This window comes from Grus americana, unplaced genomic scaffold (assembly GCF_028858705.1).
Source record: "Grus americana isolate bGruAme1 unplaced genomic scaffold, bGruAme1.mat scaffold_75, whole genome shotgun sequence".
Taxonomy (NCBI): domain Eukaryota; kingdom Metazoa; phylum Chordata; class Aves; order Gruiformes; family Gruidae; genus Grus; species Grus americana.
In genome coordinates, this window is record NW_026561960.1 from 360,161 (window position 1) to 378,511 (window position 18,351).

The 18,351-nt window shown below is 52.4% G+C and overlaps 1 protein-coding gene across 1 annotated transcript; it reads right to left on the reverse strand.

The window, feature by feature from the left end:
* Positions 1-1,136: 1,136 nt before the first annotated feature.
* Positions 1,137-13,230, reverse strand: LOC129201007 (electroneutral sodium bicarbonate exchanger 1-like). The gene is made up of 23 exons (XM_054812236.1): positions 13,143-13,230; positions 12,692-12,826; positions 12,089-12,224; positions 11,719-11,879; positions 11,039-11,227; positions 10,813-10,901; positions 10,535-10,692; positions 10,089-10,176; positions 9,461-9,607; positions 9,186-9,277; positions 8,509-8,683; positions 8,242-8,375; positions 7,322-7,567; positions 7,110-7,215; positions 6,038-6,199; positions 5,205-5,318; positions 4,720-4,881; positions 3,881-4,132; positions 3,084-3,152; positions 2,426-2,599; positions 2,189-2,326; positions 1,721-1,818; positions 1,137-1,224 (listed from the first exon to the last, which is right to left on the reverse strand). The coding sequence occupies exons 2-23, from the start codon at positions 12,795-12,797 to the stop codon at positions 1,137-1,139; spliced, it is 3,084 nt and encodes a 1,027-aa protein (XP_054668211.1). The 5' UTR covers positions 12,798-12,826; positions 13,143-13,230.
* Between the last annotated feature and the right edge of the window lie 5,121 nt (positions 13,231-18,351).

Here is an 18,351-nt window from a genome sequence, read left to right on the forward strand (position 1 = left end):
AGGGACGCAGAGCCCCAGGTCTCACCTGGCCTTTCCCAAAACCATACGCTGTATTCAAAGTATTCGATTTTAAGTGGTCCCTTATATTCGGTTTACGGCCAGGGGACAAGAAAGGGGCATTTCTGCATTTTGCAGCTTCCAGGCTGATGGCAGAGCCAAAGGAAAAGAAAATAAATACAATTAAAATAAAATTAAGATAAAATAAAAATAAAATAAAATAAAAATAAAATAAAATAAGAATTAAAATAAAAGAAAAATAAAAGTCAAAAAGAAAATAAAAAGAAAATAAAAATGAAAATTAAAATAAAGTAAAATGCTGTAAAACTGGAGGGCAGGGAGCAAACGCTTTTCCTTCGCCTTAGCCCAACTGCTCGGACGCTCCTTAGGCTGCCCCGCCAGGCAGGACATCCCTCTCCTACCTGTAAGGGACGTAGGAGTGAACGAAAGCCTGGACCCCAAACCAGACCAAAAACCCGGCCGTGATAAAGAAGAAAACGGAGAAGGCGTCAAGTATAACAGAAAACTATTTGGAACATAAACATGAGTTTATATTTGGAAAAAAAAAAGAGAAAGGAGAGGAGGAATTGGGTATTAAAAAAATAGCACTGAATGATAAAGCGGTAGCAGTCCCTCTACCACTACGCAACTGCAACAAACACACGCACGTACGCCCGGAGGCTCAACAACACCGAACTCCCATTGACCGTGATGTGCACCTCAGTTTGCTGGTCTAGAGATACTGAATGCCTGAAGCACACCAAGGATAACTGAAGACGTCTGCATGGCTTTCATGGGAATCCTCCAACTGGAAAAAAAAAAAAGCAGTTTCTCCCCGTGTCCGCGTTGGCACATCCCTGAGTCACGTTCTCGCTCCTCTCCTTCAAAGTCAAGATTCCTAAACATGAAAACTGGGGAGGGGGAAGAATGAAAAAAAAAAAAAAAGGGAGAGCATCATCAGTGGAAGATGGGGTTTGAGCCCCGTTCGTGGGACCACCGCGGCAGAGAGGAGCTGGCTGGCATGCCACCGTCCTCGCCGCTGCTTGTTTGCTCAGCATTGCCGGCCGAAGCACGGGAAAACCGTACGCGCGCGTCTCGTCACGCTCGCATGCGGTCCTTTACCTTTTTCCTCCCCAAATTCAGACTGTTTCTGTGTTCATAGGGAGAGTCTTCCACACGGTCGTTTTCGACATTTCATCCCAGATATTAATCTCGGAAGGATCGGTCCTGCAATAAATATTTTACATCGCAATCCGTGATTACGGGAACTGCTGCCGCCAAGTGCGTTAGCACCAGCAAGAGGACCAGGGGGGCCCGGGGAACCAAAGCTCAGCGTAAGCACCGGAGGTTTTGCTGGATGAGGAGTTGCGGGAGGCAAGCCTGTAGAACAACAGCTCCAGGCAAAGGCTCTTGCTGGCGTTTAGCCCTGGAGCGGGCTCCTAAGCCACTGCTGCTACAGGTCGTGCCTACACCACCTCTTTCTTAAATATGAGGATCTCCTGCTACCCTAAAGTCACTGATGATGCAAGTTTTGGGGGTTAAATGGGAGTTGTGCAGCCGCTCTGCGCAGGGGCAGAGCCCCGCCATCGCCTCCGGCAGCCCTGCCCAGAAATTTGATTTTCCCGCCGAGCGGACCGCTTTACCGAGGGACGCTCGATAAAGACGGTGCCAAACACCTTCAAACGAATCTTGCCGGGGGTCCTGGCGCTTGGTGGCACTTTACCTGTCGCTGCTTTGCTGTGGGATATCCAAGTCGCTGGTCTTCCCCACTTTCAGTTGAACCCAATTTGCAGCAGCAGCTTCCATCACCTTCTGGGACTCCTGACGGAAAAGGGACAAATCAAGTTCTCGGTCTTTAATCAAAGCGGAGATAAACTCAGCACCCAGTAAAGACGTTGCACGCTGTCCTCTCCTCCTGACCTGCGGCAGCTTTAGCTATCAGTGCAGCAGGGTATAATAATAATAATAATAATCTTTATTATAGGACTCATTTTTAAAATTATACCTCTAGTCAAGTGTTAAGCTCACTGCTAATTTAGGACAAAAGGTTACGATGTGTGATCCAGGCTATTAGGATCCGTTTCTGTTTAGTTCTGATCTTGCCCCGACATTTAAAGACGAGCTGTGGCAGAAAGAGGCAATCTCACAGCCCGAGGGAGACGCCCGGCCCCGAGCACCCAGCAAGCTTCACCTCTTCTTCTTTGGCTTCATTTTTGGCATCGTCCAACTTCTTCTGCTTGCTTTCTGGCATAAGGTCATCCAGAAAGCTGAGCTCTCGCTTCGAGAAGCAGAAATCCATCACTTTCCGGACAAAAACGAGAGCCAAAACCTTCACGAATAAGAGGGAAGGTGCAGCGAGGTCAGAGATGATGCCACAGCTCGCTCCGACGCTACAAACACCCCGACGCCGAGCAGCACCGGCTCTTACCATCATGGGGAAGATGATGGCGGCACGCGACACCTTGATGGCCCAGAGCAGGACGAGGCAGATCAGCTGGATCATGGTGAAGCAATGCACCTTTCGCAAGGGGACGTGCCGCAGGTAGATGAAATCCGGCTGGTGTTTCGCCGGCATCCCAAACAGCTTCAAGCGATCGAAGAACTGTAAAATAACAGTGAGAAGTTTCTGGCCCCGGGGAGACGCGGAGGGAGTGTTCAGGATCTCACTTGCAATGAGAAATCCTGGATCCCACCGCGTTCCTCTGCGAGCAGCACCCAATTTTCCCTCCGCTCCACCTATAAACCGGCTTGCCCGCGAGAGCTGCCCACCGAACTGCAATTATTCCCCGTTATTCTGTTCTCAGCGTTTCTCAGCACGCTGAATCCCCCAGCAAGGATTTCCACCAGCCACAGAAATCGCCTTCCCTTCGCGCTGAATTCCCCCATTTTCCCGTAACCTGCCCTGAACTTGCCCGGTCCTCCCGGCCCTATACACCTCCTGTGCCTCCTCCAATCTTTTTCTTACACAAAATATTTTGATCGCTTGCTTTCGGAGAGGGGTTTTTCCCCCCATGCCACTGCTTTTTTTACCTGCTTCTATAGAGATGAAATACCAGGGACCCAACACGCTGTAAAAGAGGCCGTACCTGAATTCCTCTGAGCGACGACACACCCATGTAGAGAAAGACGCCATAAAGCACAGGCATTGGTATAAACTCCAAAAATAAATACAGAAGTTAGTGCATTCTTGTTTTCAAATTGCATTTTCAGTATTACCGCTCTCTTCTACAGTCCCTGCCTAAAATTGCCTAAAGCCTTCCAGCTTCCAGAGGGTTAGAGAAGTGTCGGATTTTAACCATCAGAGATTTTGTGCGTGCGAACGATTTAATGCTCTGCTTTAGGCTGAGCTTTTGAGTTACACTTCATCAGAATAATCCTGTTTTCCAGAAAGGTTGGAGGAAAATAGGTGATTTCGCCCATGCTACCATATGCCGCGTTCTGCGACGGTAGAAAAACATTTGTACGTGTTCTTGTGGCAACACGCAAGGAAGCCCACGGGGACGATTTCAGCGCGTTTAGCTACTGGGAACGGCTGTTCCGAGGCATCTGGGGGAACAAATTGCAAGCGATAACGTGCTGCCTGGTTGAAAGAGCAGAGGTACTGCTCTAAATACGCTTCATCGTAACCCATAAACACGGGTGGGCCTGAAAGACATCTGAAAATCCAAGCAGTTGGCTTGCTCGCTTGGCTCGAGCGTGCCAAACTGGGGTCTGAAGGGCTGGAAAGTGCAACCGAGGGTGGTTCCCACCACGGATCGAGCCCCAAGGTTTGGGATCACCTCCTCCTCTGCTCCACAGCTACTCAGGCCTGGAGAAAGGGGACTAGTTTTGCATAACCTCCAAAAAGCTCGCGGTTGTTGGGTGGTTTCCATTTTCCTCTTACCTTTAACACCGAAGTGAAGAAGACTGAGCAGCCCATGAGCACAAAGATCATCAAGCCAGTGACTCTCTGCTCTCGTATCCCCAGAAACTTGGGCTGTTCTCCTGGAGCTGAGCAGCCAGACTCTACTTTGAGGCTATTCACGTGGGTGATGGACAGGACGGTCGCAGCCACAAACCACGGCAGCCCCATCACGGAGCACACCCCCAGCATCACGGCCACCATGAAGAGGTCCAGGTGGTACCCGCATCCTTTCTGCGCGGAGCGAAACAAGAAACAGAGCATCTCACGGGACAAGAGCAAGGACAACGTCGCAAGTCAGACCCAAACAACCCTGTTTGAGCTCAAGTCGACGTCTTGAAAATTTAAAACACGAACTGGAAACAAATAAGGATGTATCCAGTCTTTGCGCAAGCACCTTGCATGACAATCCAGCAGCAGAGTGGATTTGGGGAGTTTGTATCTACTTCTCAACAAAAAAACCCACCTTACTATTTTTCATTCATAAAGACATTTCTACCACTTGCGAGTAAGATATGACTCTCAGTTATCCCTGGCAGCACATCAAAATGATTCGTTCCCCAGCTGCTGCTGACATTTTAAAACAAAAGCGCGCTTCTACAACGCTCTAAGCTTAATATGCTCCTCCGAAAGATTGCTCATCTGAACTCCCCTGTTGTCGTTTGCTCCCTGTGTCATCGTTAAGCCAGGAGACCATCTTGCCACGCTGCCTGACGTTGTTCCAAACCAATGCCTTCACAAGGCATTTGGAATTGGAGCTTCTCCCCGTACCTGCAGCCCAGAGCGCGTTGGGGATGGGGTTGTCTCCTGCAGCCCCTTACCTTCAGCCTGTGCTCCTTCCTGTTCACGATAAGAGCCGTGATCTGCTGGTCCATGAATATCAAGATGGTGCAAAGCAGAGCTGGGATGAGCGCAGCCACCACCGTCCACCAAGGGTTGGGTCCTATGGGGTTGATGAACCACCCGCGGTCGTCTCTGGTAGGCTGCAACAAAGCACACACATCAGCCTCGTCTCCCAGCCCAGCTACTTCACCGGCTTGGATTTTCCCCTCCATCCCCGTGTCACAGCATCTCCCAGCCCTGGTTTCACGTCACCCCGGGGCTCAGCAGTGCCAGCATCCTCTTTGCAAGCACCTGTAGCTATTTCTCCTGCAGGTACCTAGTTTTGGGGCTGTCTTCTCATTTCCAGGAGGAAACGATGCACTTGGAGGTGGAGGAGGAGATGGTCACACCACCAGCATCTCCTCCAGACTCAGCCCTGTCCTGCCCCGGTGAAACCCGCTCCGTGCCACAACACCCCCCCTACCTTGAACGTATGGGGGATGTGGAGCTTCGGTGACGGGATCCCAGTCATGAAGTCAATGAGCACCATGATGACGATGGTGAGGAAAACAGCAAAGTCACTTATTGTGGACCGCACCTGGGGCAAGAAACCAGAGCTGAAAGGGGCATCGCAAAGGGGGCCACAACATGAGATGGAAAAATGAGAGACATCAACAACATTAAGGCTGGTTAACAAAATCCCACCACTCTGAGGACATGCAGCCAAATCCCTTGGTTAGCTACTGTTGCTGTGCTTGTCTCTGTGAGAGCTGGTGTCAGACAATAAAAAAAAAAAAGAGTTTAATTAGGTGGAAGAGGGTTGTTTGAATTCAAACCTTAAGTAAAAAAAATATTAAAAAATAAGGAAGCAGATGGCTGCCACTGCAGCCATGCTCACAGCTAAAATGGGAATAAGGCGCACTGAGGCATCGTATGTTCCTCAAAAGGAAGAAAAAGTGTCTTTTCCTATGGCAGCTCCTCATTTGAACCAACTTTCCCCTTGAGCATAATGCACAGAAGGTTAAAAAAAAAAAAAAAAAAAAAGGCAAATAAACCCCCACAACTTTGGAAGACCTCATTTCCCACTGCCTGAGCAAAATATCGCTCGGGGGCAGGTCGCGAGGCAGGTGGGAAACGCCACGGTCGTTTAGCACTCATGGAAACGAGGGAGGGACATCCAAGCTGCTGGAGAGTTTGGCCTTCAAGGTCAATGTTTCCCAGCTTGACCAAGCGGTGGCAAATACTGCTTAGCGCTCCGGGAAAGCCATTTTGGGAAATGAGTGTGGAGACTGCTGCCGGCCACCATCTTCTACCTACTCTGGTTGGGAAGTAACGGCTGCTTTTAAACTTCTTCAAGAAGCTCGACAGGACAAAGGTGGAGAAGAAGAGGATGCAGCACCAGAAGAGGACATTAGGCGCGTAGGGGCCATTGCGTCCACAGGCAGGTCCGTGAAACTCTCCATGCAAATACCGACATTCCTGGAGAAACAGAGCGTCAGGACACAAAGGTAGTGCACGTGCGGCAAGGAAACCTGGGATAACTCGGGGCTTTTGAGGATCTTGGTCCAAGATCCATGACCTTGTAACTGCTGCTGCTGCTGCTGCTGCTGACGGAGATTTATATTGAATGAGCAGCAGCTGAACAAGTGACATCGAACCGCACAGAGGAGAGCGGAGAGGCGAGATGTGATGGGACACCATATCACAGACCCATGGCACATCCTCCGCTCGAATGGCAGGCAACCGTGGCTGAAGAAGACGCCAAGAGGGGAAGGAAACACTGGAAGTTCTTGGGGATAGAGAAAGAGGGAGCAGGGAAGGAGGGCTAAGACAGCCGCGGAAGGAAAGGAGAAGAGACGAATCGTCCCTTCCCAGCGAAGGGCTCCCAGGACACGGCCAAGAGGGGATGAAGATGTCCTGAAGAGCCTCCCATCCTATGCCTGGGCTTTGCTTCCAGCAACAGCAGCCCGAGAGGCTGCTCAGACGTGCAAATTTATGCATGGACCTACAGACAGTGCTGAGTAAGCAAGCAAGGACTGGAGTTCTTAGGAACCAAGTAAGGAAGCTAAGGACTACCTTCAAGCAGGAACTTAAGTCCTCCAACTTCTACAAGAATCAAACCACCCACTTAACCTTGCTCCTGGTCAGAAAAATTGTCCTGCGACAGGGTCAAGGAGGACAGTTATTACCCACGATGTTGGGGGGACAAGGTGGACTCTCCTTCCCAGGACCAAGCGGGTTAAAACCACACGTTAGATTTAAAGAATGACTTTGCAGAGCAGCACTAGCACAGTCTGAAGCCCCTCATCACCCGAAGGGCTCTGACTTTTGCAAAATGTGAACGCCCCTGGACCCCGCGGCCGCGGAAGTAGTGGCTTGGGGCACTTACAGTCACCGTGAGGTTTTCCCAGGCGATGCCAGACACGTTGATCTCGTTGCTCTCCCAGAAACGCAGGGTTGCGTTGCTGGGATGGCTTGGTGCCTCACACTTACAGCTGGGAGGAGAAAAGCCAAGACGAGGGTGAGGGAAAGGCAATAGAGGTGCAGCCCTGAGCTCCTGCCAAGGGGCAGCAGCCTTTTAGGAGGAAAAGAAAAACTCACTAGTAGACGGTGAGGAAGTCGAGCTTGCTGTGCATGTGCACAGGGTAGGTCTCTCGCAGGTGACTCAGCTTCTCCAGAGCCTCGTAGATGAAGATGATGCAGATGAGGGAGGCGAAGGCTTCTTCGGTGAAGCGGGTGATGTAGCACACCAAACAGCTGGCGTCGGTGGCCACCAGCACTATGCAGAAGGCGGCAGTCCACAGCCCGATGCAGGCCCGCAGAGAGAGATAGGAGAGCGCGTACTCCCTGGGAAACCAAAATCAAACAAAGGCTGGAAAGGCCAGGAAGAGGCGCCGAGCCGTGCCTTCCTTCGGGGAAAATCACGAGCAATTTAGGAGCACGTCAAGGCTGCAGGTGGTAAATGCACTTTCCATGTCCTACTACAGACAGCCTTGGGGCTGCGGTGCAGGGTGCGGACCTGCAGGAGGAGAGGCCAATTATTTCATGATTGTTATTTAACAATTAGCTTGTGTTAAGGCCTTGGAGGCTAATTGAGGTCAGGGCCCTTTGTGGAAGGTGGTGTCCTCCCACATCACCCCCATGCCCTAACACCAAAACCCCGGCTGATTTTGCACCCAGTCACCTGCTACCAGCAAGCTGGGGCTGAAGAATAAATTGAATTGCAATCAGGGTGTCTCATCTCACATCAAACTCATCACAACACAAGGATCCCCATCCTTATGGCTTCTCCTCTTCCTGCTTCATTTTAACCCTAAAACCCCCAAACAACCTCATCCATCCTTCAGAGACCAAGGGCTCTTGCACCATCACATACTAAAGCAGCAGCGTGCAACGTCTGCGACACAGAAAACAACTGAAATCTAACAACTCTCACTGAGAAAAAGACAAGAAAAACCTCTTTTCTCCACCAGTGCCTCCTGAAGGCTCTCGCGGCACTCGGCCGCGGCAGCCGGCCTTACTTGCAGAATTTGTAGAGGATCTTTTCGAACACGAGGACGGGTCCAGTGCTGCCGAGGATGGTGAGAGGTTGGCCAGCAAAGAGGGAATACACCACGCCGGTCATGGATGCGCCCAGCAGTGACTCCATGGCACTCTGTCCAGGGAAGAGGCAGCGGCGAGGAAATAAATCAATGGGAAAAAGAAGAAAAAACCCAAAGCAAATTCACTGCAGCGAAGATTTTGCATGAGTTTTGCGCTCCCCCACGCCACCCAAGAGAGCTGCTCACGATGTGGCCGTCGGTCGCCTCCCCCAGCAGTCCCCCGAAGGTGATGACAGGGGACATGCAGGCACAGAAGAGGAAGAGGAAGGACGCCAGACACTGCAGGCTCAGACCATCCCGAAAGTCGCTCCAGAACCACGGGGCTTTGCGCTTCACGTCCAGGATCAAACCTCCAAAGAGCCTGGAGGAAGGAAAAACAAATAGACTGTTTCCCTGCAAGACCACACAGAGGGGGTTTTGCTGCAGAAGGACAAGCCCAAGCAGACAGTAACCTTCATTGCTAACCAGCAGCAGTCTCCTTCGGCCGTTTTATACCCGGCAGAAACCAAGCAAGCACAAAAAACCCCTCCAACAAAAAGAAAAAGGACCAAACCTGAAAGCCCATCCCCTCTTACTGCAACTGTCCCTTGCTTGGAGAAGCAGCAGAGCTCTCCCTGGAGGTATTTACACAGCTGCTTCCACCCCAAATCAAGAAAATCTGTCTGCAGTGGTGCTGTGGCTGAGCCCAGCTGCCCAGATCTCACCTGCCCAGCCCAGGGGACCGAGCTGGTAATGTGAAGCCCCTTCACTGAACCAACTAACCCCAGAAAACTGCTACAAGGGAAGGTGCACGCTCCGATTCTAGAGGCAAAGAGAAAAAAAAAAAACAAACAACAAACCCCACAAACTATTAAAGCTCACACCTTCCCGTGCGCTCCAGTTCAGGACCACTGTGTTTCTCTGGCTTGCTGTGAGAAGCACTGTCATCGAGAGCTCCTGGCATCTTCCTTTTTCCCTGTTAAAAAGGAAATAAGCCAAAGCTATGGATTCGTAACCACTGGCTTGTTGGGCTTCTGGTCTGGGTATGTGACTGCGTCAAACTGGGACCTGGTGAATCTGGGTCCCAGAACAGCATCCCCGGCCGGCCGGCCGCCGGCCTGCCCGTCCCCCTCGCGCCTCCCTCCGCCGCAGCACCCACCTGCGAAGGGACGTTTTTCGGGGGCTCGATTCGGATCGATGGATCCCATTCTCCTGGCGGCAAGACCGTGACCTGATCCAGAAACTCGTCGATGCCGGCCACGAGGTCAGCCCGGTTCTCGGCTTTATAGGCAACGTCACGGAAAACCTGCCGACAGGAGACAACCTGCTCAGAGGCCAACCCATCTCCGATGTCCTAAGCACTACAGTAAGCTCCTGGCTAAATGCAAGATCATTTTCCCCAAATTTCCTGCTTGTAATGGCAGGAAATATTCCCCCAAATGGAAAAATCTGTCCATCACAGTACTTGTAATCATCTCCTCCACGAGGTCCCCATCCCTCATGGCACACCATACCCTTTTGCTCAAAGCGGGGAAGTTTCACTGGCCCTGGCAACGCCACCACTGGGGACAGGGTGCTGGGGACCCCGGGGAGGTGCAGGATGCACACCGGGTGGGATTTCAACCTCCAAGAGGTGGGGTGATACAAATCCGTGCGTTTGCTTCGGCGTGTGAACGAGGGGTGGGCTATCTGGAGAGGTGTGGGCAGTTGGGAAGCAAATCCTCTTCCTCACTACTGCAGAGAGGTGAAGAAAACCAAAAATGACCCGGAATTCTCTCTTCTCGCACCTCATCCGTCATGATAGTAGCCATGGACCTGCCGATCTCATGGTACTGATGGGCTTTGCCTTCTGGTCCAAGCAAAACAAACAGGAACCTGGGCAAGAAAAACACAATGAGCGAGAAGAACGTGTCCTTGCTCAAAGGACACCCAAGGAAATCCCTGGGAGCCCCCAGCCCCGAGCGCAGCTCCAGAGGGGACACGTAGGCTCACCGACTCCGCCAGGAATTTGAAATTCACCAAAACCGATGGCAAATTTAATTTTTGGGCCAATTTTCATTAAAATTGGCCAAGGGGTTTGAAAGACACAGCAGGGAAGGGATGCGAGTGGGAGAAATGTCCTCGCTCCCCCTGCCCTTGTTCCCTTGGGACGCCAAACTGATGCATGCACCTTGATGTTCTTTCGTTGGGTGGGGGTTTTTTGAAATAAAATCTTTGTGCTTCTCGTTCAGACCTTGTTGGGATGGGAACTTCCGTCATGCCCGAGAGGAGGACAGCCGGGGTCAGGCGGACAAATGCCACGATGGGCTGGCGAAGGAAATCCAGCTCTCCTACGAGCACGTTGGATGCTTCAGCCCCGGTGGGAATTTTCTTCATGAAATGCAGCTGCGCCTAGGCACAACAAGCGATTTTCAGGCAAATACCCCAAAAGCAAAGCCCTCAGCACTCTGCAGCCAAATTTGCAAGACCAAATCTGGCCCTAAAGGCATAAGATAGCTACGAGCGTCTCACCTTGCTTAAGTCCATCGCGTTGCTCTCGTGGTTCACCCCATTTTTAGCTTCTGCAGTGGTAGGACAAGGATGCGGGGTGAGTGTTTGGGCTGGTAGGAAAAAGAAAGACACTCAGAAAGACGGACAAGGAGCAATTGGGATGCTTCTCCTCTGCCAGGACAAGTCGAATGGGACCAGAGCCCTGCAGGAACCCTCACCTGGTGCCAAACCCTGCAGGAACCCTCACCTGGCTTGTCAAGGAGGTGCAGGTCTGACTGCTTCTTGCTCACATCAGCAAACGAGCGGACAATGGGAAGAAGGTTGTTTCTTTTCTTCTCATTCTGATGGTGATGCTTCTTCAGTAGGACTTCTCGAACTTTTGCCCGCACGTGCTCGTCAAACTCCGTGGACTGGTCTTGCGGGCCCAGGATCATATCTGGGGATGGCAAAGGGAAACGAAGCCATCAGAGCAGAAACCCCCCCAGGTCCCAAGCCCCGAAGCCCCCGGGGGAAGGCTGTGCCACGCAGGATCCCCTGACACAGGCCCAGCCTTGCTTAGCAAGACATTTTAATACAGTTCAGCCTTTGCAGCGAAAGCAAGAAGTTTCTTTTGCTAAAAAACACGAGCAAAGTGCTTATTCATCACTCTGCTAAGATAATTATTTCCCATTCGAAATAATGCAATTTTCTTGCCCCGTCTGGCCTTTCTGTCTGACTCTACACATTTAAAAAAAAAAGCTGGAAAAAACACACCAGAAAAAGCTGGTGTGACTGTTGCACGCCCAGCCTGCATCCAAAACCAACTTAAAAACACAGCGGGGTTTCTGGAAAAGGACGCGCCGTTGGGGCAGGGTTTGATTCGGGAGCGGAGGGCACCGCGGCAAACCGAGCTCGGCCGTTCCCGCAGAGACGCGGCGCCCGCGGTACCTGCAATCTCTTCGATGCTGTTGGCACAAATGTCCAGCAGCACCGTCCCGTTGATGATGCAACTCCTCAGCTCAGAGAGGCTGTGCAAGGACAGCGTGGCCACGTAGGGCTTGCTCCAGCGCTCGCCGCCGTCTTCCACGTCCTCCTCAAACTTCAGCCACCTGCGGACATCAGGCGCGATCAGCCCCATTGCGAGGAAACGGCCTCAGCTCCGCAACCCCTTTAACAGAGCTACAGGGCGGCGAGAGAAGGCTCCTCGCATCGGCACCTGCAAAAGCTTTGCCAAAGTCCCGGAGAGCGGAAAGCAGAGCCCGCGGGTGCTGCCGGCGAGGGGACTCCTCTCCCACCGCGGCCGGCAGCGGGGATTTACCTTGCCGTTTCCTTCCACTCGGCATCTTCACCCTCTTTCACGCAGATCTCATCCAGCTCGGTGAACAAGTCATGGGGAACGTGCTGCTCGTCCTCCTCGGTCCCGAGGATGAACTGCACTCGCTGGGACGGAGTGTCTGGGGGCAGAAGGCAAAGCCCCGTCCCGTTACCGTGCCCGAATACGGCCCGTCACGCTCATAGGCAAAGCGGGCATCGATCGGCACCATAAACATCGGGCTGGCCCCTCTGCCCTGGCTCTGTCCAGGCTTGCACAGAGCCCCAGAGAAGGAGAAGCATCTAATCCACCTCTGCATAAGGATGGGCACCTTCCCTTCCCCACAGTTCCATTTTTAAAGCCAGGATCCCTCTGAGGAAGGCGAGCCTAAATCCTTTATGCATTTAACTGTCTTAAAAAAAAATAAAAAAAAAAAAAAAAAGAGAAGAAAGAGGAAAGTTTGGGAAAAGAGAGAGGGTCCTGCTAAATGATGCCGCTTTCCCTCGGAGGAACAGCAAGCCACTCAAACCGGCACGGGGACCTGCTTGCAGAAGACCCCAGCACCCACGTAGCCCCGAGGAGTTCAGTGAACGCTGCGGCGGGACTTACAGTGGTAGCCCTGCTCCGTCGGGGCAGAGTCCTTCTCCCGTTCCTCTTCCCGATGCTTCTGGCTGTGGGGACGGTGATGCCGGTGGCTTTGCCTCACCAGCGGCATCCGCACGCCCACGTACAGGGTCCGGTGGCCTGCGAAAAAGCGGCGTTTGCATCGTTCTCGATACCGCGGAGACGCTTGACGCAGATGCTGCAATTAAATCAGTGCAGCCACCCCAGGAGGAAACACCAACTTCTCTTAATTTTCTTTTAACTGGATCCCTGAACGTCACAGACCTGCCCTTTTTTCCCAAGCCTATTTTACTCAAACTTTGCAACGAGAGAGCAACAACAAGTGATGGTTCCCGATCATCTAAAATGCCAAGCAAGGGACGTCGCAGGGACTTTGTGCGACGGGAAAAGGCGCTGGGCTGGCGGCTCCTCTACCGGGATCTCAGCAGAGACTCACCTTCCAACTCCTCCTTCTCATAGTGAATATTGACGACGTTGCTCGTTCTTCCTTGGTCAATCACTGCCTCTTCGTCATCTCCCTGTTTAGAAAGGAGAAGGGAAAAGTTGCGCAGAGCTCCCTTACGTCCTCCCGGCCATCGTCCACCCCCGCGTCCACCCAAATCCACGAGCATCACGCCTCCGCGTGCCTCCTCCTCCAGGCACAGCCCTAAAAGCACGGACTTGGAGGAGGTTTCTCTTCCCATAACCCAATAAAACAGCCCGTAGCATCGTTCAAACACAAAAAAAAACCCCCAAAAACCCCTCTGAGATTCGCACCCAGTTGCTCGATTTCTGAAACCGAAGTTTGAAGAAGAGCAAAACACCAAGAAAACTTGGGGAACTGTCAGGGCTGTTGGACGAAATTCAAGAAGCAAGAGCTACACCGGGCACTGGGAAACAGCCCAAAAGAACCAAACCCATAATTTAAAATAAAACTTCAAACGCTGCGCTGGCATATGCTGCCCGTTGTACTAATAATGATGCATTAATCAAAAAGACTTAATTAAAAAAAAAAAACAACAAACCCAAAGCCAGAAAATAAATAACTTGTTACGATTTAAGCTGCAAACACTAACGTGAAATCTGCTTTTTATCCCCCAAATTCCTGCTTCGACTGAACAGCATCACCTGCCACCGCGCAGCAGCGATGCTCAGGAAAGGCACCAGTTAATTTAACGAACAAGAGGAAGAAACGCTCCTGTCTGGAAACGAGTTTGCTGGTCCCCGAGTATTAATTTCAGAGCCGACCTGTTGCTAACTCCCCGCCAGCTCCCGGGACTCGCCCACGTAACCCGGCAGCCGGATTATCACGCGCCCGTGGCTTTCCTGTCCTCTCTCCGATGATGGCCTCCACCACCCTCCGTCCCCTCTTAGCAAAAATGCATCCTGCTCCCCTTTGGTTTTGCCAAAAAAAAAAAAAAATCCCCAAAAAAACCAACCCCAAGAAACTCCAAACCCCAAGCCGGGAAAAGGTATGGGATGAAAGGGCTTAATAAAATCGCTTTAAATTGCAATTTAAAAAAAAAAATCGCTGTTTAAAGAAAAAAATCGCGGTTTCAAAAAAAAATCGCAGTTTTAAAAAAAAAAAAATCGCGATTTAAACGAAATCACAAGCTCGAGCGCATTAGGTGGGTGTTGGAGTGGGAATACACGGGGCGGTTTGGGAGTCAAACACCCCGCGGGTGACACGGGGAAAGTCTCCGTCTCTCTTAGAAACCGTTTTGCCCCCGTACTCCGACCAACGACGCTGAACCTGCCGCCGGGAGCCCTCCCCGGCACAAAGCATCTCCCCCCTCCGCATCCCTCTGCGCTCCGGGGAAATGCCGACGGGATTTCGGGGAGAGGTTTCCAACCGTTTGGGGCGGGGTGGGGGGGCATCGGGGACGTTGGGCCCCTCGGCAGAGCCCCTACCTGTAACTCTTCCAGCAGCGTCATTTTGTAACCCTCGTCCTGGCTCATCCTGACGTCGGTCAGCGGTTTTGGGGTTTTGGGGATCAATCAAGGGGGGTTAGACCCCCCCCAGGACACCGCAGTAACCCTCACCGAGAGGAGCTCAGTGTCGCCCGCTGTGTACCAACTCCAGGTACACAAAAAGTGACCGTTTCTTGGAATCGGAATCTTGGGCATGGGCGGTTATTTAAAGCCACGCAACCCCAAAACTCATCCTGCTTGGAAAACTTAGTGGATGGGGAGAAACCAGCTCTGTTTTGAACCAAACCTACCCGGAGGAGAGAAATGGGGTGTAAACGCCGGGGCGAAAGGCATAAGCGGCGTTTTGGTGTGTTTCACAGCACAAGCTGCCAACATACGACTGAGGCGCAAACCCTTGGGAAAATACCCGTTACGGGGCGGCTCAGATCCCCCGCTGCTTTTATATTATTAAGTTTTAAAGCTTCAGGAGCAAACGTGGGAGGAAACGGGACAAGTGGGGACCTCCGGGTCCGTGGCGAGATGCTCCGAGCATCTCATCGCCCTTCCCCGGCCACCACAGCATCCCCGAAATCGCAGCGAGCCTCGCACGGAGATGCCACCAAAGAATTTAAACCAGAGCACTGAAAGTGCGTGGTGACAGGCAAACAAAAGCCAAAGTTTCAGCAAATGAGGGGGGGTGGGGGGTGGCATTTTACTCCCCCTGAAGTGCTAAGGCATCCAGCAAAGATAAAAAATGTACAACTCTAATTAATCTTTGAGTCTGCCGCTTCTTCCTCCTCACGGGGAGGACTCCTCTCATCGTTCCCCTGCTCCTACATGGAGCCTCTCCCACGGGCTACAGTCCTTCACGAACTGCTCCAGCGTGGTCTCTCCCACGGGGTGCAGACCTTCAGGAGCAAACTGCTCCAGCGTGGGTCCCCCACGGGGTCACAAGTCCTGCCAGCAAACCTGCTCCGGCGTGGGCTCCTCTCTCCACGGGTCCACAGGTCCTGCCAGCAACGTGATCCAGCGTGGGCTTCCCACGGGCCACGGCCTCCTTCAGGTGCCTCCACCTGCTCCGGCGTGGGGTCCTCCACGGGCTGCAGGTGGAATCTCTGCACCCCCTCATCCTTCCTCCACGGGCTGCAGGGGGAATCTCTACACCCCCTCATCCTTCCTCCATGGGCTGCAGGGGGAATCTCTGCACCCCCTCATCCTTCCTCCATGGGCTGCAGGGGGAATCTCTGCACCCCCTCATCCTTCCTCCATGGGCTGCAGGGGGAATCTCTGCACCCCCTCATCCTTCCTCCATGGGCTGCAGGGGGAATCTCTGCACCCCCTCATCCTTCCTCCATGGGCTGCAGGGGGACAGCCTGCTTCACCATGGCCTTCACCATGGGCTGCAGGGGGATCTCTGCTCCGGTGCCTGGAGCACCTCCTGCCCCTCCTTCTGCACTGACCTGGGTGTCTGCAGAGTTTCTTACAGCTTCTCACTCCTCTCTCCCGCTGCAAAAGCTCTCTCTAACTGGTTTTTTTTTCCTTCTTAAATATGTTCTCACAGAGGCGCTGATTGGCTCGGCCTTGGCCAGGGGCGGGTCCATCTTGGAGCCGGCTGCCATTGGCTCTGTCAGACACAGGGGAAGCTTCTGGCAGCTTCTCACAGAAGCCACCCCTGTAGCCCCCCCCGCTACCAAAACCTTGCCACACAAACCCAACACATTTGGGCTGGGTGCTGAGCCCCGCTCCATGCCGGCAGCTGTGTGGGAGGAAAATCCTTTGGGGATCTTCTGCCGGGGGGAATTTGTGGAAGGGGGGGACCCCAATGTCAGCTCTCTGTCCTGGAGCTGGAGGAGGTTGATCTAAACCTCGGGGCGGCACCACGCTCCCTCCCTCCCTCCCTCCCTCCCAGGCATGAACCCACCACAGCCGAGCAAGGAGTAGGGCAAATAATATGGGATAGGATAGTGCGTATATATGATGGCGGGGACAACCCTGGCCTGGCTTGGCAGACCCTCCCGAGGCTGCAAATTATTTTTCTTTATTATTAGAGCTTTTCTGGAGGATGCTGCACACAGTAAAGTACTTTACAGGACACACCCCCCACTCTGGGCACCTCCCGCAGGGACAATGCAGGATGCCACCATGTGCATTAAACCACATTTTCTTCCCCCATCCTTCTCTCCCGAGCAGATGGCAGTCGTACGAATCCCAAAGCGCCCAAAGCTTCGCCTCCAACATCAAGCGACACTCGGAAGGCACCTTCACCAGCGACTTCACCCGCTACCTGGACAAGATGAAGGCCAAGGACTTTGTGCACTGGCTCATCAACACCAAGCGGTACAGGTAAAAAGAGGAGAGGGGAAGGGGACCACGCTGGGAAATAACCTCCCACCACGCCACGATCCCAGTCGATAACGCAGTTTTAGAAGTTTTCTCTCCACCTGTTTTCTTATATTCGGCAGCTCCGCAAAGAGGTCCCCGAAGGAGGAGCCCCGTGGCGTCCCCTTCCCGGCCGCGTTCCCACCGCTCACGTAAGTCAGCCCAAACAGCAGACGTGGCCCATTAAAAACAAATAAAGGAATCATTTCAAAACGTAGCCACAAATCAGCGGGTGTGGTGCAAAGTCAGAGTCTGGCTTCCTACGCCTGACGCTGCTTCTCATTTTTGCTGGCTCACGGGGCTTCTCTGGTGTTTACTCGTAATAAAATAAAACAAGGAAAATTAAGCTGCTTTGGGGGAGAGTTGATAATTTACGATGGGAAGAGGCTGTTTTGTTCTTGCCGTGCTCCGTGCTGACGTTTTGCATTTCATTTCAGTCTCAACGCGGCGGGATCGTTTGCATTTACAGGGGATATTACCACGTTGCGGTCTCGTCGAAGCAAAGCATTTGCTCCTTTGCGAACGAGAAAATCCGCTGTTCCCAAGCTCCTAAACTGATGTTAGGGGGAGTTTCTAGTCCGTGAAACTGTTTGGTGGTTGTTTGCTTTTTATTTTGAAGGTACAATTAAACGGCAACATCAGCTTTCCAGCAGCATCAGCCTGGGGATAGTTGCACCCGTCCATCACTGCCAGCGATGGGATGCTCCACGGGAAGGATTTATCCATCACACGCAGCCGCATCAATCAATCCCTTCGGTGTTTCCCAGTCACCTCCTCCGAAAATTTGCACCCGCGGATCAGCCTTCCCTTCAAACCTGGATTTCTCCGGCTTCATTTTCTCTCTAACAGCTCCGAGGGCGCTGTAGATCCTGCGGCTTTCCCTAAACCGTAATAAAACCTTTGTTAAATCCGGCAGCCGGTTGGTGACGTCTCCAATGCTTCCGAGCATCCCATCGGGATCCCGCGCGCCGCTGGTCCCGGGGGATTTTGAGGCACCGGGCTCCGATCCCCGGCTTGGCTCAAGTGCCCCATTTTTCTCTCAATTCCTCAAGTTTTAGGTAAAAGGGTGATCGGGATGAACCTGCCTGACCCCACAGACCTGTGCCAGAAGGGTTTTGGAAAGAAATTTAAAAAAAAAAAAAAAAAAAAAAAGGAAGATAACTAGAACCTTTGGATTGAATGGTAATTAATTGTGTTGCAAATGGTCCAAAAAAAAGCCAAAATAGGCAGGGGGGAGGATCTGCTCACTCTGGATGGGGTGACTTCTCTCCTGTACCAACACCTTCACCCCCCCAAGTCCCATTTCTGAACTCCCCGCACACCCCCGGTCTGGCAGAGGTGACGTGGGTGATGCTGCTGTCGCCTCCCTCCTGCAA